The sequence below is a fragment of the Muscardinus avellanarius genome (genome assembly GCF_963383645.1).
Source record: "Muscardinus avellanarius genome assembly, chromosome: 1".
NCBI lineage: Eukaryota > Metazoa > Chordata > Mammalia > Rodentia > Gliridae > Muscardinus > Muscardinus avellanarius.
Window position 1 is genome coordinate 157,955,081 of NC_137786.1, and position 23,283 is coordinate 157,978,363.

Here is a 23,283-nt window from a genome sequence, read left to right on the forward strand (position 1 = left end):
TAAGAGACCCTGTTTCCAAATAAAATGTAAAATAGATCTGGGAGTATAGCCCAGAGGTAGAAGGGTTCCATCCCCAGTATTACCCCCCCCCCCAAAAAAAAAAAAAAAAAGATGTTGAGCACAAAGTTCTGTTCATTTTTTTTTTTTTTTTTTTTTGGTGGCACTGGGGTTCCTGGAAGCCCTTTGTACCTTAGGGCTACACTCCCAGAACAATTTTATATTCTTTTATTTGGAAACAGGGTCTCTTAAGCCAGCACAGCTGGCTTCGAACCTGCGCGATCCTCCTTTCTCCGCCTCCCAAGCGTGGGGATTACAAGCGTGCGCCACCACGCCCGGCTTTCTATTCAATTCTAAAGACAGTCTTCCCCTTTCTGGTCTCGTGTCGGTCACACACAGTTGTAGTTCTGCTATTAGTTCCCGAAGACAAAGCCAATGTACAAACAGAGTGACTTCCCTGAGGGCCCCAATTCTGACTTGTACTGCTTGTGCCGGGCCTGCTAGAACACATGGGTCAGTGGGCAAGGGTCTGCATGTAGGCACAGTGACCTGTCCTCTGTGGGCAGTGATGGTATTTTTCACATATTTCCAGATTTACGTTTCTTCTTCTTGAAACACAGCAAGGATCAAAGAGTTGAGCCTAGTTTTACAGCACTCAAAATAGAAGAGGCGAGTAAACGTAATCTAACTCTAGAGTGTGACTGGCACATTAACTGGAAAAGAACATTCTTTTTGGCTCAAAAAATGGAGCTGTGCCCATTTTGTCGGCCAAAGACTCTTCAGGGTCGACTGCCCCAGGTACCAGAGAAGACAGGCCCTCATGTTGGGAGGTTAAGATCGCCATAACTGAGCCACAGAGAACAGCTGAAGGGCTCAGCTCATGCCAGAGTATGTGGCACAGGCTGTTAAGTATCAGAAGGCCTGAGACAACCCACCCTTTGCAAGGAGCCATCACCTGAGCCATGGTGGTGGGAGAACAGGGTGGGTTTCTTAATTTTCTGGGCAATCCTGGTAACACCTCCTTCTCCAGCCAAGTGCAAACACCCCAAGAAAAGTGCGTGGCCTGCCAGGCAAGAGGGTGAGCTGGCCTGAACACAAGCATTTAAGTGTTTTCAAGTGTTTCAACCACAACCACTATGCCCTGTCCAGTAGATAATTCCTGGAGCCTGTTTTCCCTTCCCTGGCATTCCAATTTAGAGCACACCCTTCCCTTCATCAGCTCCATGGAGGGCTTTGCCCACCATGCTGGCAGATGATGGACAAACTCAGGGTCATCTGCAGGCTTTGCCGAGTCTAGAATGGAGTTTTCTAGCAGAACGGCTTCTCTCTCCACAGGGCCCCGGGGCTGGAGTGTTTTGGTGTGGCCTTATTCACAGCTGAGCCACATCATCAGCTGTGACCAGCACAGGAGAGGCAGGAGGAGCAGCTTCTGGCCAGTATAACTTCCTAGGGGTGGTCCTGAACTCCTTCCTGTAAATCCCAGTGGTCATCATGTCCCATGAGTTCTCACTTGCTCTTACCTTCAGCTCTTCCATGAACTCCACTCTCACTACACCCTGCCACACCAACAGCCTTCACGCTGGCCTCCCTGACTCTACCATCTGCCCTCCAGTCCTCTGACCCCACCAGATGGCTCTTTCCCTGACCCTCTGGCACCACATTTCTGTCCAACTTAAATCCTCCTAGGCTTTGGCTCTCTGTTGACTACAGAAAAGTCTAATATCTCCACTTGACCTTCTACAAATGGCCACTGCCTTCTTGTCAGACACCCTACTGGGCACTCCCACTAGTGGCTGCACGCAGCAGCTCCAGACTTGCCAAGCCTTTCTCTGGCCCTCTCCTTCACATGTTCTCTTCCTCCACCTCCTGCTCCTGAATGCCCAACACAGACACTTTGAGTGGAGCCCGGACTGCCCCTAGGTGGCTGTGCGGGCTCACTGAGGACAGGATCTCACTTCCAGTGCTCAGTGCAGTGGCTGGCCTGCAGGAGGCGCCCCAGGCACCCACCTAGTGACTCTTGACCAGCCGCCCACCCTGGTCCCTACCTGCTGGGTCCTCAGCGCATCCAGCTCTCTCTCCAGCCAGGTCCGCAGCCTGCGCTCCATCTGCTCTCGCTTCTCACACGCAGACTGCAGCTGGGTCAGGGCCTGCTGCAGCTTCTCAACTTTCTCCACGTACGCTTGCTTCTCTCGTAGCTGCGCAGAGAAGAGGAGAAAAGACAAAGACTTGAGACCAGTGGTTCTCAGTGCTGGGTGGAGGTGGGGGTCTGATGACCTGGAGATCCTACTGAAGCTGTAGGTGTGTGCACCTTTCTGCTCCTTTCTCTTAGGTGTGCTGGGATAGAAAAGCTTTGCATAAAGGCCATCACTTACCCAAAGTGGCAAGAAAGTTTGAAATGGAGGATTCCCCTCAGGCACCTGCTTTTGGTAATTTGTACAGTTTTGAGCTCAAGGCTTGGTTATTGCTTACTTAGAGTATTTGCAGACACTGGAAATGAGGTTAATAAAGAGTTTTTAATATCATAAAGAAATACTTATTTTATTTATTTATTTATTTTTGCAGGTCCGAGGATGGATCCCAGGGGCATTCGACCTCTGAGCTATACTCCTTGCCCTATTTTTTATTCTTTATTTTATTTTATTTTTGGTGGCACTGGGGTTCCTGGAAACCTTTCTACCTCCAAGCTATACTCCCAGACCTATTTTTATACTTTTTTATTTGAAAACAGGGTCTCTTAAGCCAGCGCAGCTGGCTTCAAACCTGCGCAATCCTCCTGTCTCCGCCTCCCAAGCACAGGGATTACAAGCGTGTGCCACCATGCCTGGCTTTATTCTTTATTTTGAGACAGAGTCTCACTAAGTTGCAGAGGGCCTCACTAAGTAGCTGAGACTGTCTGCAAACTGTGATCCTCCAGTCTCAGCCTCCCAAATGCTGGGATTACAAGCGTGTGTCACTTCTTTTATAATGTTAAATGAAAATTCTAAATAAAATATTGTATAAACATTATAAAAAAAGACTGGGATAAAATACTTAAGACATCAATCTTATTCATAAGTATAGCAGAATAGTAATTTCTGTGTAAAGAATATTCTGTACAAAGAATAAAATTTGTTTTGTTATTTTCTATTTTCTTATTTTCTTATAATAAATATAAATTATTTTTATAATAGAGAAATTATATATGTAGTACATATATATCTATTTATGCATATAAAAAATTCTTATTATAGATATATACAGGGTAGTTGACAGGCCTAAAGAGACAGAAAGGGCATAATGAACTCTCAACACGATGACTGAAGAAATGGAAATTATGGTTAAAATGATTTATGTAAAAGTCACATCAGGTGTGGATTTAGGATCATGACCAGCAACTTCAGACTCTCACTCTCAGACTTTGTTTTCTCCCAGTTGGGAGTCTGGCCCATGTTCATGAATCCAGGCACATTTCTAGCTTTCTGGGAAATGGCTGATGCCAAAAATCAGGCTGAAGCATTTACTCCGTCTGATCTTGGGTGAGTAGACACCAGATGCTATTTTCTACCATTATGCACCTGGGTGTGCAGGGGCCTTGCAGGTGGCTCAGTCCTGAGTTCAAGCCTCAGTCACATGGGAGAGCTGGAAGGTGCTAGTGATTTAGCAGCTTTCTGCTAAGTGAGGATTCTGGCTTAGCAGGCAGTACTGCCATGAACGACACCTACATCCTGTCCTATCAAAAGCCAATGGAAGAAAATGGAGATGCACCTGATCTTTCAAGGAGGGGACAGCAACCTCAGATTTTTCTACACCTGTTTCTGGGATTGGGGTGTGTGTGTGTGTGTGTGTGTGTGTGTGTGTGTGTGTGTGTGTGTGTGTTAGGGGAACTGGAGGTTAAGCTTAGGGGCATTCTACCACTGAGATATACTCCTAGCCCTTTTTATTTTTTATTTTGAAACAGTCTCACTAAGTTGCAGGGGGCATTACTAAATTGCTGAGGCTAGCCGCGAACATGCGATCTTTCCGTGTCAGCCTCCCAAGTACTGGGATTATAGGTGTGTGCCATCATGCCTGGCTCTGGGATCCATTTTTATTGGGCCCTTTTATTGATTTAGTAGACTTCCAATTTAATAGACTTCTGAGAACCTCCTAAGAACAGGTTCCTGTGCTTATTAGAAGGCTCAATGAATCAAACATCTTGCATGTACCATTCTCACATCACTCACCATGGCTTCCACTGTACATAGCTTTTTGAGCTGTATACCCACTAGAGTACAGACACCATGAGATTTATCTACCTTGGTCCCTTCTGGGCAGAGAGAGTTGTGCATCCTTAGTGCCTGGAACTGATGTCAGTACCTAACATCCAAAAGGTACCCAAAATGGATTCAGTGAATGAATGAATAAGTGAATGAATGAATGATATTATCTCTGAGCAACTGCAAGTTTCCTGAAGTCATGGAATTGTTCCTTCACCATTAATACCAACTTTAAGTCTAGCAAGGAGCATATTACAATGAGAACTATTAATGACAGGAATTATATCAGCCAATATTTTCATATCACTACCACAGTAAGTACTGTGAATTTTATATGGAGCATCTCATTTAATTCTCCCAGTGACAGTAAAAGGTAAGGTCCTTTATTATGCCCATTTAACAGATAAGAAAACCGAGGATGAAGCAGCTAAGTGGCTTGCTCAAGGTCGCAAAGCTGGCATATCATAAAGCCCATTCATCTCATTTCTAGTAGCCCGGCTCTACCGTCCATTCTTAACCACCATGGTGAGCTACAGTGAGACTCGGTATAAGTCATGTGGGCTGAATTAAGGCCTTTCAAAAGAAACTTTAATAAGAACAAGAAGTGAGGCTGGAAGCCAGACATATGAGACATTTTGGAGAGGTTCCATTCAAACAAAGATGTTACATTAAAATAATGTCAAGAAAGGATGAAAATGGTGATTAGAAGGAACCTGTCTTCAAACGTCTTATAACTAACTTCTGCTTTAATAGCTTCAAGTGATTTCCACAGTGACAACAATAGGGAGCCCAGGCTTCTCTTCCCCAGGAGCAGCCCTCCTGTCCTTGGGGGTGAAGGCCTGTTTCTGTGGTGACAAGGAATTGTAGTTTCTACACGGGACCTGTGTGGTTTCAAAGGCTTCTAACTAGCCGGTGTTTATGTAGAAATCTTCCTCTCTAGCTAGGTTACTCTTGCAGTTAAAGTTTTTAGGGATACCCGAGTTACCTGGCATTGAATGTTTTCTCATGTGTTTTCCCCCCAACAATAGTCTGACTAATAACATTAAAATAAACTGTTTTCTGTGTGCCAAGCTCCGATTCCATATGATGTAGGCTATCTTGGCTAAGCTCTTGTGGACTTCCGTGTCTACTTCCCTGATGGGTCCTGCTCAGGTCAGCTTCCACAGCGTAGAAGAGCCTGCGCCACCCTAGGGAGGCACAGTTTCCTGTCTGCCAGTCTCTAAACCGGATCCTCTAGCTTGGACCTCAGATGATCATTCTAATTCCTCAGTCAGCTTACAGGGAAAGACTGCTCTATAAAAGTGAAACTAAAGGGTGATTTCCTTAGAAACTATTCAATCTATAATGCTACATCAGGATCAAGATTTGCTGGATTGGGGGTGTGCACTACGGCACGGACAAGCCAACTTCTGGAAATTGGAGGCAGTAGTGCTACCGAACTCAACCACCACCCTAACCCATCAGAGGACATTTGCCTTTTTCTACCCATTTAGGAGCTTAAAGACATAGCAACTGAACTATTTTTGAAAGACTTCTAGTCCCTTTTCTGTAGAGGCACCAGTGGTTTCCCGTCCTTCTATTTATTTCTGGCCCTGGACGCTTGCCTACCAATGGGCTGCAGGCCATGAGCTCTCTGCTGTTGGTATTCATGTGTGCCTTTCCTACGTTGCCAGGATCTGGGATGGATAAACTCTGCTTTGATTCATTTTTGTTTGGGAGGTTTCCAGCATCCCTCCCCTGTCTTGACTCCTCAGGATTGGCTCTGGTTGAAGTAGCTGTGTTATGGAAAGGAAGTGGAGGCTTCTGGGCTAAACCTCCCTCTCCCCGGCCCAGTTTCTCCAGCTGGGTCTCACCTCCTCTTCTAGCTTGATGACTCTGGCCTGGGCGTTGCTCAAAGCCTGGTCCAGGATCTCGATGTGTCTCCGATGGTCCTCGCTTGCAGTCCGCACTGCCGCTAACTCCATTTCTAACTTCTCCTTTTCCTTTAAGAATTCTTTGTCTACAAGGGAAACAAGAACAAAAGCACCTCTATGAGAAAAAGCTCAGTCTCTGGGCTTACTGCCAGTCTACATCTGGCAAGGATTAAAAATAAAAAAAAGTGTGCAAATGGTAAAGGTTTGAATTACTGCTATTGCTCTCCCTTAATAGCAGTGGTGTGTAAGGTGAGGACTTTCTCAAAAACCACTGTTACCTCCAGAGACGTTCCAGGTCACAGTTCCAGAGATGAAGTGTACACAAGAATGAGTGGCCCCATGCCCTCCATAACTCCATTCTCCTCTACCACACTGCCTCAAGGGTGTCATCCCCCGCTCTCTCCCCTTCTCTCCCTCTCCCTCCCTTCCTCTCTCTCCATTTCATTTAACTTCTATCCTACACTCCCAGTACTTTTTATTTTGAAACAGTGTCTTGGTAGGTTGCTGAGGGCCTTGGTAAGTTGCTGAGGCTGGCCTCAAACTCACGATCCTCCTGTCTTAGACTCCCAAGTCCTGGGATTACAGGCATGTACCACTATACCCAGCTCTACTATTTCATCTTACATTCACAACCTTCTCTGCTTCCATCTTCCAAGCTTGTGATGAAAGGACAGCAACTAGTAGTAATAATACTAATATTCTCACTCATAGAAAAATAAACCAAGGTCCAGAGAGAGAAGCTCTTTGTCTGAGGCCAGAGAGTAGAGGCAAGCTTCAAGTCCAGGCCTTTAATCCCCAGCTGGATTCTCTTCCCATATGACCAGGCCCCAATTTTCTCCCAGTCTTCTTCAAGAGGGGGCAATGCTTAGGATTTAGGAAAATTGCTTTTCTCTCCTTTGGTGACCATATAACTGGCAGTGATCACAGTCTCTGCATGTGGGGGTCAGGCTGATGCCTCCCCAGCGGCCTCCCCACCTTCCTGGACACACTCCTGCTCCAGGTTCATCAGGCGGGGTCTAGAGTGTCATGGTGAGCATATCTTACAGGAAACATGTTTCCTGTTACAAAAGCAATACATTTTCTTATTAGACTACTTAAATATGTTGCTTTTAATATGGAAAAACTGGAATGAACTTAAATGTGTTACGAGCAAGGGGTTGGTTGAACAAACTACTGTAAATTCTCCAACAGAAATAGGCCACTGAAAGTAAACAAGAGGATATTAGTAGCCAGTAGCCGATTGTGGTGGTACATGCCTGAAATCCAGTGGCTCAGGAGGCTGAGACGACGCGCACAGGCTCGAGATCAGCCTCAGCATTTTAAATTAGTGAGACTGTCAGGAAATAAAAAAAGGACTGGGGATGTAGCTTGGTGGTAGAGTGTTCTTCACTCAATCCACAGTAATACACACACACACACACAAAATGAGTTACATGGAAAAACAATCTCAGTATTGATCAAAGCTGGTTACAAAACCATACACATACTATTCCACATTTATAGCAAATGAGACACACAAGTACAGCAGCAGCAGCAGCAGCAGCAATAGTGAGGCGTAGGCTCAGTGTGCCCACCTCGTTCAAATGCTTCCTGTGGGTTACTGCCATCCTCTAGCAATCCACACTGAGACACAGAGAGCCCAAGTCTGGAAGCTACACCGGCATGTGAACAGTGGTCACATCCATTCATTATTTCCTCCTATAGTCGGTCATTCATTAATTTAACAAACAGCTATCAGACATTAAGGCACAGCATTATGGGCTCAGGAATGATAGGAAGAATGCTGCACTGAAGGAAGAGAAAATGTGGTTTTGAGTATCGGGCATGAAAATTAAAAAGATGCTTCATGACTACAGACACTAGATATACATCGTTTTAGAGCCAAAAGGGAGCACAGGAATCATCAACATTAAGTTCTATTCCTTTCGCTCTATGAGTGAGGAAAGGAAAGCCTAGGGGGGAGCAAAGGTACTTGGCCAGGATCCACTGCCAGAATCTGGGTCTACTGATGTCCTTCCAGATGTCCTTCCCACTTGACTGCACTGCCCTTGTGTTGTAAAATTATGTCGATGGGATCAGAGGGCAATGGAACAGCCTCTGAACAGACCAAATGAGTAGACTTGAAATCTAAGTAGTGGCTGTGTTTCCTAGAAGCAAAAGCAGCCCCTGGAAGCAAAATGAGCCCACTAAGATCCTGGCCCAGGGCAGAACACTACTTTTAGGTTCTTTATGTCCCACTGCAGTGGCCAATTGACCTCCCCTCTTCCCCCTTCCAGTGGCATTTGAAATGCTGCCTGTTAAACTTCCTCTCCAATCCACGGAAAACAGGCATGCAAGACAAATGGGTCAGCAGCTCTGGGCCCCGCCGCCCACAGGCCTGAACTGACCACAGCATTTCATTCTTTCTGTCCAAACTCATTGACGTCTGAGCGCTAACTCCTTGGGTTTGGGTAACGTTTAGTTGGGCATGGTGCCTATTGGCCCTGTCCAGCCCTAGAGGACACCCAGCAATTACCAAGTAGACATGCCTGGGAATGAACCACTGGATTCCAGAGCTTCTACCTGGTTATCAACCTGAGCATGAAACTTTCTCTTTGTCGAAGCAGCCAAGTACACACTGGTTTGAACAGAAGAAGTAAAATGGCAGGCTGAGCCCGTGAACAGAAGCGACAACCAAAGCTTTCTATGTTTTGCAAATTGATGACTGCAATTATTGCTATATCACAATGACAGCTATCTAGATGAAGTTCTGAGTAACAAATGCCCCAACCCCTTCAAACACACACTTCCAGCATTTGCAAGTTCCTTGATATTTAACATCATATGGTGTCTAAAGAACAAACTTCAGCATCAGGAAGACCTGAATTCAAATCTTACATCCACCAATTTCCAATTTTGAGGCCTTGGGCAAGTATTTAACTTTTCTAACCCTCAGCTCCCTCATCTATCAAGTGAAAATGGTAACAGTCACAGACCAGTATTTTTGAGATGCTTTTGTTCATGGAGATGACACATATCGAGGACCTGAATTTGAGATGTGTCTATTTTTTTTTTTTTTTTTGGTGGTACTGGGGTTCCTGGAAGCCCGTCTATCTCTGGGCTACACTCCCAGACCTATTTTATAGGTTTTATTTGGAAACAGGGTCTCTTAAGCCAGCGCGGCTGGCTTCAAACCTGCATGATACTCTTGTCTCTGCCTCCCAAGTGCAGGGATTACAAGCGTGTGCCACCACGCCCGGTGAGATATGTCTATTTCATTATTGATTCCATGGGCCTAAAAGGTGCCTGGCTGAATGATAATATTAAGTTTCTTTTGTGTGCTAAATCCAATGCCAAATGAACAATAAATCGCAGCTCTTATTAGCTATTATGTATTCAGCATCTCTGTGATCTTTTCACCAGCTTTTGTTATACTATGGTCCACTTTACCTTCAATCCCATTGCTTATTTAGAAGCCACTACTCAGCTGGGCATGTAATCCCAGTACTTGGGAGGCTGAGACAGGAGGATTGCAGGTTCAAAGCCAGCCTTAGCAACTTAGAGAGACTCAGGAACTTTAATGAGACCCTGTTTCCAAATAAAAATAAATAAATAAATAAATAAGCAAATAAAATAGGTCTAAGAGTATAGCTCAGAGGTAGGATGTCCTTGGGTTTAACTCCCAGCATTAAACATACAAAAAGAAGTCACTACTCATTAGATGGCTGGTATTGACCATAGATACCTCCAATTCATTCCCTGCCTAGGTTTTCTGAACCCTGCAGTGTATATTATGGTATAAAGATGTGAATACTGGACAAAGGCTTCATTAGCTCTGGAATACTCTGGAGGCCTATGAAATACATGTGTCAAAACACCTGTCCTAAATTTGGTGACTTTGGACTTCATTCTGCAGTGATATCAATAAACATCACTCATGCTGGTTCACTGATGGGAAATAGTACTTTTTTTCCCCCCCAGTACTGGGGATGGAACCCAGGGGCATTCTACCTCCAAGCTACATACCCAGCCCTATTTTTTTTCACCCCATGGGTCTGAAGATGGAGCCCAGGGGCATTCATCTCCGAGCTACACCCCTTGCCCTATTTTTTATTCCTTAATTCAAAACAGGGTCTCACTAAGTTGCAGAGTGCCTAAGTAGCTGAGGCTGCCCCTGAACCAGGATCTTCCAGTCTCAGCCTCCTGAATGCTGGGATTACAAGTGTGTGCCACCACGCCCGGCTAAAATAGTACTCTTGATTACAAAGTTTTTAAAAATACAATGCTTATGATGATAGTAATAACAACAGTATCTGCCCATATTTGTTAAATGAGTAGTGTGTTCTAGGAATGGTTACTTCTATTTCCTTAATTCTAAGCTATCTGAAGTCAGTACCAGTGTCATTCCTATTTTCCAGCAGAGGAAAAATGAAACTAAGAATTGTATGAGTAACTTTCCCACAGGAGCGACACGCATCAACAGGAAAGGCAGGATTTGCATTTGTAGCTCCCTAATGCATATTCACGAAAACCACCTCTATTATGCAAGTATGCAAAGACTTACAATCCAGACCCACACAAGCAAAATGCTAGATTTAAGTATGTCACAGATTTAAGTATGTCCTGATCACATCACATTTCTTAAAACACATCCACATGTGTATCCATCAATGCACCCATTAATTAGGCACTACCTGGAGGCCACAGAGAGTGCTGGTTAAAAGTCTGATTCTAGCCACAGGCTGCTTGAGCTCAAACCCAGCTCTTCTACGGTCTTGCACTTTTCAAAATGAGTGAACCCCTTGGCACCTTTCGAAATAAACAAACCTCTGTGTCTCAGTTTATTTAACTTTAAAGTAAGGATCACAACAGTGCCTACTTCAAAAGGCATCTACGAAATATCCAGTAAATGTCAACTGTGGTAACACTGTGGTGATTAACATCTTTCCAGGAAGTGTGACCAATTCTGGGGCTGCAAGGTGAGTTGGAGGTAGCATTCTGTTCTCAGTCTGACAGAAAGAGAGGTCAGGCCAGGCCAAAGGCAGTGTGACAAGATGCTCTGACAGATGCATGCTCAAGGTACCACAAGAACACACAGAGGATGTCTAATAAGGCTAGGGGAGAGGAAGAGGGGATTCACAGCAATGAGGTGCAGGCAGGACAGCTGTACTGTTCAAGCCCTTAGAGACAGGGCCACTCGGAGGTGTACCAGACCCTTTCTAAAAAGTCATCCTTTGGGAGATACCAAGGGTGAAATGACCTCAATGAGAAGGCCTCTTCAGTTTACAATCAGCTAAGCCCCTTGGGCTGGATCTCAAGGGAGGCCAGCCTCACACTTTGGTTGGGCTTCAATGTATATACTGAGAATTCCTAGAACAGGCAAGTTGACACAAGGGAATTCCTGCCCAGAGTGGAGTGTTTACTCAGTGGATATGAATTACCCAGAGCTGTGTGGAGCTAGGAGTTGTTTAGCCCGATGGCTCTGGTCCCATTTATACAGAAGGATGTCTGCTCACACAGTTTGCTCTCGAAACCACAGCGATGGCACAGCTCTACAGCCAGGCCGGCCTGGTTTGATGCTGGTGCCTTCATACACCAACTGACCTTGGACATGTGACTTCACCTCTCTGAGACCCCATCTCCTCCAATGGAACTCATGAGCTGTATCTGCAGGGCTGCTGTTGAGAATTAAAATGCCTATCAGCAAAATGCCTCCCAGGGGACTTGGCACACAACAGCTACTTCATAAATAATAATGAGCTAACATATATTTCTGGAGACTTACCAGGACCCAAGCACCCAGCCAGGAGCGTTACAACAAGACCTTATTTAATCCTCACATCAACCCCATTTGACAAGAAAACTGAAGCAAAATGAACTGTGACACCAGTACAAGGTCAATCATAGTCCCACCGTGTCTCCTTGTCAGGGAAAGAGCAGAAGTGGGTTGAAAACAGAACTGGGCCCTAATTCAAGGATGCTCCTTTTCCACCTTACCCTCTTCCTTGCCACCTCCAAGTGGGCAGTTCATTGCAACTGCTTCTGCAGTCGCTGTCTGAGCAGGATGGTGGACTATAGTAACTTCCACAGAGAAGTCCTGAGAGTGGGGTCTGCCTGTGGGAGGATCAGGGCATGCTGTACTGCTGTGCTTTAATTCAGTGGTCCAACCTGTGGTTGGAACTCATAAGGACATCAGTTTAACCTGGCCCCTTTCTTAAGTAAGAATTAATCTCTAAGCCTGTTTCCTAAGGTGCCTATAGCTGAAGGGATGGAGGAGCCCAACTGCTGCCAGCTTGGCCAAGGGGTGATTTACAAGATGAGGTTTCCTGCTCCTCTTTGCTTCTTTCAGCTAGAACCAAGATTTGACCCTTACCAGACTGGATTGGAGTTTAGATCTATTTTGGAGTGTGTGTGTGTGTGTGTGTGTGTGTGTGTGTGTGTGTGTGTGTGTTTGTACGTAAACACATATCAAGCTAATTCTGTTCATGCTGCAAATATTCCCAAGGTGGTATACAATTACCCTATCTTGGCATCTGGTTCTAGAGAGCCAGGTATCTCTCTGGCATTTCTCAGGAAGGTTCTTGTTGCTTTTGGATATGGGAAGATGGGATGGTGGTGACAGAGTTAAAGGAAGGAAGGGAAGATGGACACAATCCAACAAACCTTTTCTGAAAGTCCAATGATTAGCAACCTCATTTTAATTGATGAGAATGGTATTGGGGTTTATAGTGTCTGAGACTCTCTAAGTGAAGAGAACTTAAAAAGACATTGCCAAGGCCGGGTGTGGTGGTGCACGCTTGTAATCTCCGCGCTTGGGAGACGGAGACAGGAGGGTCGCGCAGGTTAGAAGCCAGCCTCTCTGGCTTAAGAGACCCTGTTTCCAAATAACAATATAAAAAATGGGTCTGGGAGTGTAGCCCGGAGGTAGAAGGGCTTCCAGGAACCCCAGTACCACCACCACCAAAAAAAAAAAAAAAAAAAGACATTGCCAAAAAAGAGGCCAAGACAAAGAAGAGGCTGGGTGGGGATTCTGAGGGGAGATGTGGCTGACAGCGCCCTGGGCCTCTATGGACCATAGCAGAGGCCCCACAACCAGGACTGGAGGTTCACGGGGAGAAGGCTTGCAGGAGGCAAATGCTTCCTAACCTGGAATTCTCTTTGGGGTAGACCATTTTCAATGTATCATCTCAGCCAACAACTCATTTCAAAGGGGCTGTGTACTACCATCCTCCATCTATAGTTCTGGCAAGGAGCCATGTCCACAAAATAAAGTCCTTCCCATAGCCTTCCCCTACCACTCCCATTTGATAGCTGATTAAACCAGCAGGGCCACTTGACCCAAGCTAGTCCAACCAGTGTCTCATTTGGGAATCTGTAAGCAGGAGGACTGGTGACAGACAGGACAAGTAACCCAGCTCAGGCTAGATGGCCATATTACAGCGGGAGCCTGGGAGGAACAGTGCTGAAAGGCATGAAGGACCAAGCACGGATAGACAGAAAGGTAGATGAGGATCCACGGCAAGGAGAGAGTAAAACAGACTCACACAAATGCAGACTCTCAGATACGGGGTTTCACTTGACACATGGGTTTTCCAGCCCTGGCCTCCAGACCTTGGGAGGCTTGCCTGCATTTCCTGCCTGTGGGCTCCATTACATGTTTATAAGAACAGTCCTCTCAATTGGGGCTAAGTTAGCTCAAGCAGATTTGTCTTTTTGTAATGAAGCAATCACTAGGAGTGTCTTCTCTTATCTCTTCTTCCTTCTCCGTCTACAAAGGACCTGGTAGTTTGAAAGCACTACAGTAGGATGTGACCAGCACAAATGGTATTGATTCTGTCACTAGAAACGTCTCCATAATACTGCTGAAAGGGAATCCCTCTTATGAAAAGGTGTCCAAATAAGTGAGTTCTGTAATGGGAAATTAAGAAGAGGAGTTCAACCAAACTCTGTTCTTCAGAGCCCTGGAATAGAGAGAAGGAAGGAAGGGAGAGAAGAAAAGCTGGGCTGCTGTGGTTTGGATATAGTTTGAGTTTACTGTCCACAGGTTCATGTGCTCAAAGCATGGCCCCAGGACGGCAGTGTTGAGGTGGTGAACCTTAAGAGGTGAACCACGGTTCAAGTGATTAAGTCACAGAGGTACCGGACTAGAAGCCTTGAAAGCTTTTTTCCTGGGCTGTTTTTGCTCTCATGAGTCCGTTATAAGTAAGCCCAGCACCTCCCTAGAGTGTCTCTTGCTTCCTGTCCTACTACATCCTGCACACACTCTTACCTGATATCATCTACCAGCCACAAAGCCCCTACTAGAGGCTGGATAGATGGGGCTGTTCATTCTTAGACTTTCCACCTAAAAAAGTTGAGAGCTAACTAAACTTCTTTTTCTGTTTTGAAACAGGTCTCACCAAGTGAGGGAGGGCCTCACTAAGTTGCTGAGGCTGGCCAGGAATCTGCGATCCTCCTGTCTCAGCCTCTCAAATACTAGGATTACAAGTGTGTACCATCATGCCATGTTGTAAGTTACTCTTTAAGGTAAAAATTTTAAGTGGCCTTATACTTTTAAAACATTTGGTGCTGGAAAGTAACAAAGCATTCTACTGACTAATATATAAAAATAATACATGGTGATCTTACATTTTTGTTAATTTATATATTTATCTATTGTTTTTTGATATCCTGGCCCCAAAATAAATTTAAAGACCAAAAGTAAGTTATTTTAGGTAAGAGTTGGTAAAATACTTATTTAAATACCAGTAAAAGTTCTCAATAATTTTCTAACCTAGTCATTTTCACATTAAAATGTTACATTTTAATTCTAGAACGTGTACTTAAACATTTAACATTTTATTTATCTACCTAAAACATTTTATTTACTTACCTAAATATATTACTTATGTATTCTGCACACTTGACTGAATATACACCCATTCATCCAGCTTAGCTTCCAAATGTATTGTTAACCTCCTACCTTGCTTTGTTTTGCCTGAAGTAAAAATGCACTGCTACTTTGACTACTGACAGCATACTAACAAATTAGAAAATGAATTAATAAGGACACATGAACGTAGGGTACATAGGGCATTCGTTTTTACTATGCACACATTCATGAGTCAATTATAAGTAAATTAAATCTGAAGACTGAAGCTTTCTATAACCATCTCAGAATGCAAGGCCTGATGTTTGGTACCGGGATGGAACCCAGAATATTCTACCTCCAGCTATAACCCAGCCTTACTTTTTATTCTTTATTTTGAAACAAGGTCTCACTAAGTAACTGAGGCTGGCCTTGAACCTGCTATCTTCCTGTCTCGGACTCCCAAGTACCAGGATTACAAGCAAGCGCCACCATGCCTGACTTTTTACTTAATATAAAAAAATAAAGGATAATTCTATTACCAGGTATGACAAAGTAAGATCCTTCCAGACATCTGGCTCTCCATGAAGAAAACAACCATAAAAGCAAGACATACTATGAAGAACAATGAAATGTGACCATATATGGACAGATGGGAAGAGGGCAGTGCCATCTCTTTGATGAGGAGAAGAAGAGCTATACAAGGTAAATAACCATCCCTTAGTAGTCACGGAGTATTGGCTCCAGGGCCCCCAAGAATATAAAAATCTGCAGATGCTGAAGTCACTTCTATAAAATGGCATTGTAAACCCAAGTATATCCTCCTGTAGACTTTAAATTACCTCTAGCTGGCCAGGCGTGGTGGCACACGCTTGTAATCCCCACACTTGGGAGGCGGAGACAGGAGGATCGCACTGATCCAAAGCCAGCTGTGCTGGCTTAAGAGACCCTGTTTCCAAAAAAAAAAAAAAAAAAAAAAGTATAAAATAGGTCTGGGAGTGTAGCTCGGAGGTAGAAGGGCTTCCAGGAACCCCAGTACCACCAAATATAAAAAAATAAATAAAAATAAATTACCTCTAGCTGGTCATGGTGGTACACACTTGTAATCCCAGTAGTTGGGAGGCTGAGACAGTAGGACTGCGCAGGTTGGAAGCCAGCCTCAGCTATTTAGTGAGGTCCTATGCAACTTAGTGAGATCCTGTTTCAAAATAAAGAATAAGAAACCGGGCTGAGGGTGTAGCCACAGGTAGAATGCCCCTGGGTTCTATCCTCAGTACCACACTCACACACACAAATTACCTCTAGGTTACTTATAATACCTAATAGAGTGTAATTGCTATGGAACTTGTTATTACACTGTACTGTTGAAGGAACAACAAGAAAAAAGTCTGTACATGTTCATTACAGACACTTTTTTCCCAAATATTTTCAATTCATCATTGTCTAATGCAACAAATGTGGAATTCACACATGGAGGGCTGACTAAATCTTGATTGTGTGGTTGTTAAGACTTCATCAAACTGTACACTCAAAATGTATAAATTTTATCATATGCAAATATTGCCTTAAAACAAATATAAGAACATATAAGTAATATAAATGCAATTAAGTGTGTATATATTTATTTAAACTAAGGCATTATATAAAACTATGTTTTTATGTTGTTGTTTTTTGTTTGTTCCTTTTTGGTGGTGCTAAAGATTGAGGCTAGAGCCTCAAGCTACACTCCCAGTCCTAAATATATATTATAAAATATATATATATTTTTGTGTGTGGTACTAGGGATGGAACCCAGGGGCATTCTACCTCTGAGCTACACCCCCAGTCCTATATTTTAGTCTATTTATTTATTTATTTATTTATTTTTCTGGTATTGGAGTTGGAACCCAGGGGCTTTTCCACCTCCGGGATATACTCCCATACCTATTTTATACTTTATTTGAAAACAGGGTCTCACTAAGTTGCTGAGAGCCTCACTAAGTAGCTGAGGCTGGCTTTGAATCTGTGCGATCCTCCTGTCTCAGCTTTCTAAGCGCGCTGGGATTACAAGCATGTGCCACCATGCCCAGCGTCTTTTTTTTTTTTTTTTTTTTTTAAACAGTGTCTCACTGAGTTGCCCAGGGCCTCGGTAAGTACCTGAGGCTGTCTGAGAATCGCTATCTTCAGGTCTCCACCTCCCAAATGCTGGGATTACAAGCGTGCACCACCACGCCCAGCCTAAATATTTTTTTAAGTGGCCCCTGTGAATGGGAGATGTGGCTTAACACCAGAGCCTGGTTCAAAGATAAAAAGTTGGTGCTAGGGCCAGGTGTGGTGGCACAGGCCTGTAATCTCAGTATCTGGGAAGCTGAGATAGAATGATCACAGGTGTGAGACCAGCCTCCACAACTTAGTGAGACTTTGTAAAAGTCAAAATAAAAAATAAAATAGGGCTGGGGGTATAATGTAGGAAGTTGGATGTCTCTGAATTACATCCCCAGTGACACACACACACACACACACACACACACACACACACCCTTGAAAAAAAGAAATTGATGCTAATGAAATTGTTATATCTGGAGAAAGACTGGTCAGGGAGAAAAAAAAAAATAAAACTATGTTGCCTGTAATTTTAAATTCTCCTGTCCTTTATTTTAACTTCTATAAAACTTCCCATTGTCATTTTTTGTAATTTGCCTTGAACAAATCCTTTTTTTCTCCTATCAAACCACAATCTTTGTAAGCAAGAAAGAAAATTAGTAGCAGATGCCAGTTTATTTTTAATGGCTGAAGACCAAACTTTTTGGATTTAAAACAAACACTTTGTCCCCTCAAAGTTCTCTAGTTCAATCAAGCTACAGCTGTAGGCTCTCACTATAATTCATTAACTAAAAATAGTTCCAAAAACTAATTGTAAAAAACCATGCCACGGTTATTCATTGCATTTTGCTTATTTTTTTTTTATTTTATCATCCAGAGAACAAAAAGTTTTACTTCACAGACATTTTGAGAAAACTATTTCTTAGATTCTAAATTCTATTCTGCTCTCAGAAAAAAAATTATTGGGGGAGCTATTTGAAAGGGACATGATAGACTATCAAACAGCCCTCTTATTATTAATTGGCTCTAGTTCAAAGTTAGATAAAGTCCAAAGTATAGCACAAATAGTTCTAATAGCTACAATTCACCAGAAAAATCTGAATAAATTATCATCAAGTCTCAGTGCTGGGCTAAATTATTTATGACCAAATAAGATTTCTACTGCAAGAATTTAGTTTCTTTGCCACCTAGGTTGTTTTTTCTTCTTCTCTTTCTCCTTCTCCTTCTCCTTTTGCAGTACTGGGGATATAACCCAGGGACATTCAAATTATGAGCTATTCCTCTAGCCCTATTTTTTATGATTTATTTTAAAACAGGGTCTCAGTAAGCTACAGAGAGCCTAAGTAGCTGAAGCTGTCCGTGAACCCGCAATCCTCCCATCTCAGCCTCCCAAGTACTGGGATTATGCTCAGCTGTCACTTCAAGTTTCTTCTTAAGGTAAAAATATAAAATCTTCATTCATCCCCAGAATAGACAGAGTTGATTTTTTGAAAAAATGAAGACAAAAATGGAAGTCTGAAGCCAGGTGTGGTGACGTACGCTTGTAATCCCAGTACTTGGTTTACATGGCTTACCACCAGCCTCAGTTACTTAGTGAGGCCCTTCACAAATTAGTCAAACACCGCTTCAAAATGAAGAGTTAAAAATAGGGCTGGGGGTATAGCTTGGTGGTGGAATGCCCTTGGGTTCAAACCTTGGTATCATAAAAAAAAAAAAAGAAAGAAAAGAAAAAGAAGGGAAAAAAATAGAGGTCCCAATTCTGGTTGTGGTTTAGCCGCCAAATCTCTGTAGGGTCTTGGGCAACTGCTCCATCACTGGTGGTTGCGGTTTCTGCTTCTGTAAGAGGTGGGTGATCTATTGAGCTCTAAAATCACAGGAAGTTCATCGCTGTCACTTCACTCACGCTCTAGCCTCTCCCCGTCCACCTGGTCCACAGGAAGTGGCCTCTCTGTGGCGGAATCAGAATGGCTTGGGCTCAACACCTGTTTGCTCCACTTACCGGCATGTATGGCCGTGACGAGCCATTTAAGCCTTTGCAGGCTTTGGGTTCCTCATCTGTAATTTCTACCTCACAAGGTCTTCTGGAGGATTGAGAGGCCATGTGCCTTCTGAGGCAGCGAAGTGCTGGGCCTGCAGGAAGCGCTTGTTGAGCTGTGGCTATTGCTGGATGGTCATGCCCAGGCTGACCCGAACCAGAACCAGGAGGACAGACAATAGAAGGAAACTTACAGCTCCACCTGAGGATAAACTTTATGTAGGAGATCAACAGCCGCTGGGGACACTGCCACTCGTAACAGCCACCAGATGGTAATGAGTCCTGCTTCAGAGGACACAAGCATCTGGTGACCAGACTGGTAATCTTCAAGGTACTCTCCAAACTTAACATTCAGTTCTGTGCTCTAGTCTCATGGCCAGATGCTCGTGGTGAGAACTTACTGCCCCACAGAGAGAGGCAGCCTTAGGACCTCACTGTCTAGGCCAGGCACACTCATGGCTGACCCCCAGGCTAGTCCCACCAGCTCCCCTCCATCAATAGCCAGCTCTAGATCCTCATTCAGTAACTAAGATTTGTGACTGCCTTTTTTCCCCTAAAATAATCATGCCCCCCTGATATAGCATTAAGAAAATTTAATTATTTCATGGTTTTAAAATTAAGGCTATTTAAGTTAGGTGTGGTGGTACAAGCTTGTAATCCCAGCATTCGGGAGGCTGAAACTGGGGGACTGTGGTTCGTGGCTAGCCTCAGCTACTTAGTGAGGCCCTTTGCAACTCAGTGAGACCCGGTTTCAAAATAAAAAATAAAAATAGGGTTGGGGGTATAGCTCGGAGGTAGAATGCCCCTGGGTTCCATTTCCAGTACCCCCCCAAAATTAAGGCTATTTACAAAGACTTACAGGATACTTTTGAAGTTCTCTATTTTACATCTTTTTTCAATATGTTCTCCCTTTGCTGGGGTCCTATCTTCCTCTTCTCTTCCATGACTAGTGCCTGAAATTGGAGGCAGCAAATTCACCCCACTTTTTTGGTAAATTAGGTTTTATTGGAACACAGCCATACCCATTTGCCTCTGAATGTTGATGATGGCTTGGGGCAATACAGAGAGTAGTATGTGTGACCTCAAAACCTGAGCTGTTTACCATCTGGCCCTCAATGGAAAGTCTGCTGACTGTGGCCTAGACCACAGCTAGTTGATAGTAGGTGGCCTTTATCTGCTTGTTTGAACAAAGTATAATGATCATCATTTCAGTCAACACTAAGCAAATATTTATTAGATGCCTCTAAATGCCAGTGACAGTGCCAGGTTGTGGAAACATAAAGAGCTGGGGTTACAATGGCAAGCATGACATGGCCCCTGCACTTAGCCTGTATGGAATTCAGAACAGGAACATAGAAAATGATTATCCAGTGACTTGCTTGTGGTTGTGGTGAGTGTTTATTAAGGAAAAAGTACAGGGCATTGGGGACATGTATGAAAAAAAGATTGAAACTTATTATCTCAGGAAGTCTTCCCTTAAGTGATGGCCATTTAATTTGAGACCTGCACATGCATTTCCTGGTTCTGAATTATTAGGGAAAGGGAAGGTTCCTTCATGCCACAGGAAATGCAAATGGATTTCGTCTGCTTTTAAGTCTGTGCTTACTCCATCCATCTAGCTTGCTATGGAGTGCAAGGAATGCAGACCTGAAAGCACGCCTGTAATCTCAGTACCTAGAGGCTGAGATAGAAGGATCACAGGTTTGAGGCCAACTTCAGCAACTTAGCCAGGCCCTCAGCAACTTAGTGGGACTGTTTCCAAATGAAAATTTAAAAAGGGCCGGGGGCAAAGCTTGGAGATAGAATGCCTCTGGGTTCAATTTCCAGTAACACACACACACACACACACACACACACACACACACACACACTTTTCAAGAAGTTCAATTTCTCAACCATACAACAGGAATACTGAGAGAAAAAAAAATTTAAAACCATTAATGTGAAAATCATAAACATGCTTACTTGCTAGAGACCAGACACCAACACATGACCAAGAGACAGTTCTTGGTCAGCTCTGCTCTTTAAGCATGGAAAGTCAGAGCCTAAATTGAGTAACATTAATTTTCACACTTGGGGAGAAGATTTGATTGAACATAAACAGATGCCCTGCAGACTGCGTGCACTTCTGGCTGTCATGAAGGCTTGAGGTTTCTCAGTGCTGCCTGTCAAGACTGATCAAGTGGGCTCGCGCGCTCACATGCTCTGCTTTCCAAATTCAGCAAGGCTAAGTAAGGCACACAGGCATTCTTTGGGAACACAGCCCATTGCCTTTCCCTGGAAATTGGCAGGTCCTTCCAGAGAAGGTGACTCCTGAGAGAGATGCAAGGAGCCAGAAGTGTTGCAGAATATTTGCACTTTATAAAGTCTTTACATTTCCAATCCCTGGCTATTCTCAGCTAAACTGGGAGATTATATCTCTATTATTTTAAAGGAAATGGAGGTGCAGAGGGGATTATTATCTAACTATAGGCCACTGCGCACATTAGTGAGACACTAGGAATCAGAGGATGAAGCAGAGATGCAAGCCAATTTGCTGGAGCCTGTGCCTACAGCCCTGCACATATTAGAACCGCAGTCCAACTAAATGTAGGGCTCAGCTTTAAGGAGAACCAGTCCGCTTGGGGCATGACAATCTTCTTGATCAAAATGGTACACTGTGGCACGTGCAAAGGCAGGTCCTTCGCCAGGGTGCAGACCTGTGGCAAGGTCTCTAGATTGGTCAGTGTAAGAATCTGGCTGGTTGCTACAGAAACTTTTATATGCCACAGACAACTCTCACCTCTCACACAGCCACAGCAAAGAGAGGAGTCAAGGGGACCCTGAATGGGCTAAGTTAACATCTATTTTCTTGAAAAATACTATCAATTTTAATAGTGAAAATGTTTGTACATTCTCCTACTTGAATAAAGAAAAAGGGAAGAAAGGAGAAAACAAAGAAAAAAGGAATTTGGGTATTTTTAAAATCACCTCTATTCTAATAATAATTCATTTAATAATTTCACCCAATGCCTTGAAATAAAAGAATTATCTAGGGTATCTCCCCATTTGACTGAAGACATTAAGTTAAAAAATTAATATTGATATTGCATAAGAATTTCAAGCCTATTTTTACTAGGATTTGCTACTTTTTTGTGTGTGGTACTGGGGATTGAACTCAGGAACATTCTACCTCTGAGCTACAACCCCAGCTCTGTTTTACTTTTTTTAAATTTTGAAACAGGTTCTTACTAAGTTGCAGAGGGTCTCACTAAGTTGCTGAGGCTGGCTCAAACCTGCAATCCTCCTGTCTCAGCCTCCTACTGGGATTATGAGTGTGGACCACCATGTCTGGCTGGATCTGCTATGTTTATTCATCTTCTCCATAAACATTTACTGAGTGCCAGGTACGTAAAATATAAGGTGTTTTTGTGGGCCTCGAAGGTGACTGTTGCTAAAGTTTGCCTATGACTCTACCATCTAGTGGAGGAGAAATGTGCAAAGAAATCATCAACATACAGAGAGTAGTAAGTGCTGTTAAAGAAGCTTTGCAGCAACCAGCACCTGTGCAGAGGAGCTGCAAGCACAGGGAGGCCTGAAGAAGACAGGGTCAGCCAGTGTGTGCCTGTGTGTGACAGCTCACCTTCCCTCCCAGTGCAGCTGGATAGAAACGCACCACATCCGACATAATGAAGCCCAAAGAGGATTCCAAATAATCTCTTTATGCTCTATGGAGATCAAAAGAATATATGTTTATATGTTTATGTCATAGGAATTTCTGCTTTGTTGTTCACACAGATCTTATAGAGATACAAAAATCAGAGGTGTTTTCTTTCAGGAAATTATTTTGAGACTTTCAAGTTTCAAATGAGACAGAAAACGAAAGTATCTAAAGTAAGATTCAAGAGTGAGAATAATGATTACAAGGCACATCAAAAATGGCAAATAATTGCTATTTTTAAAAATGTAGCCTCACACGTTTTTTGTTAATTTTTAAGCCCACAAGAATTTTAAGGAAAATCAAGTATAGATATAGTTCTGACTCATTAATATCCATTACTCATCAATATGGTGTTTTAAACAAACCACTCAATTTAAAAAAAAATTTTCCCTAGAGAGGCATAATATTATTTAATAGCCAGAATCAAACTAATATAGACTTAAGTTTAACCAGATATGTTGAACCTGGAGTACCTACACAATCTCAAGGGGGAA

The 23,283-nt window shown here is 43.4% G+C and overlaps 1 protein-coding gene across 3 annotated transcripts in view; it reads right to left on the reverse strand.

The window, feature by feature from the left end:
• AMOTL1 (angiomotin like 1) overlaps positions 1-23,283 on the reverse strand; it is a gene marked incomplete at both ends in the record, with an annotated part of 170,384 nt that overhangs the window by 16,461 nt on the left and 130,640 nt on the right. For all 3 annotated transcript variants that reach the window (XM_080711646.1, XM_080711644.1, XM_080711645.1), the window contains 2 exons: positions 2,043-2,192; positions 6,086-6,231. In XM_080711646.1, the coding sequence (XP_080567772.1) occupies positions 2,043-2,192; positions 6,086-6,231 (296 nt within the window). The remainder of the gene's footprint in view (positions 1-2,042; positions 2,193-6,085; positions 6,232-23,283) is intronic.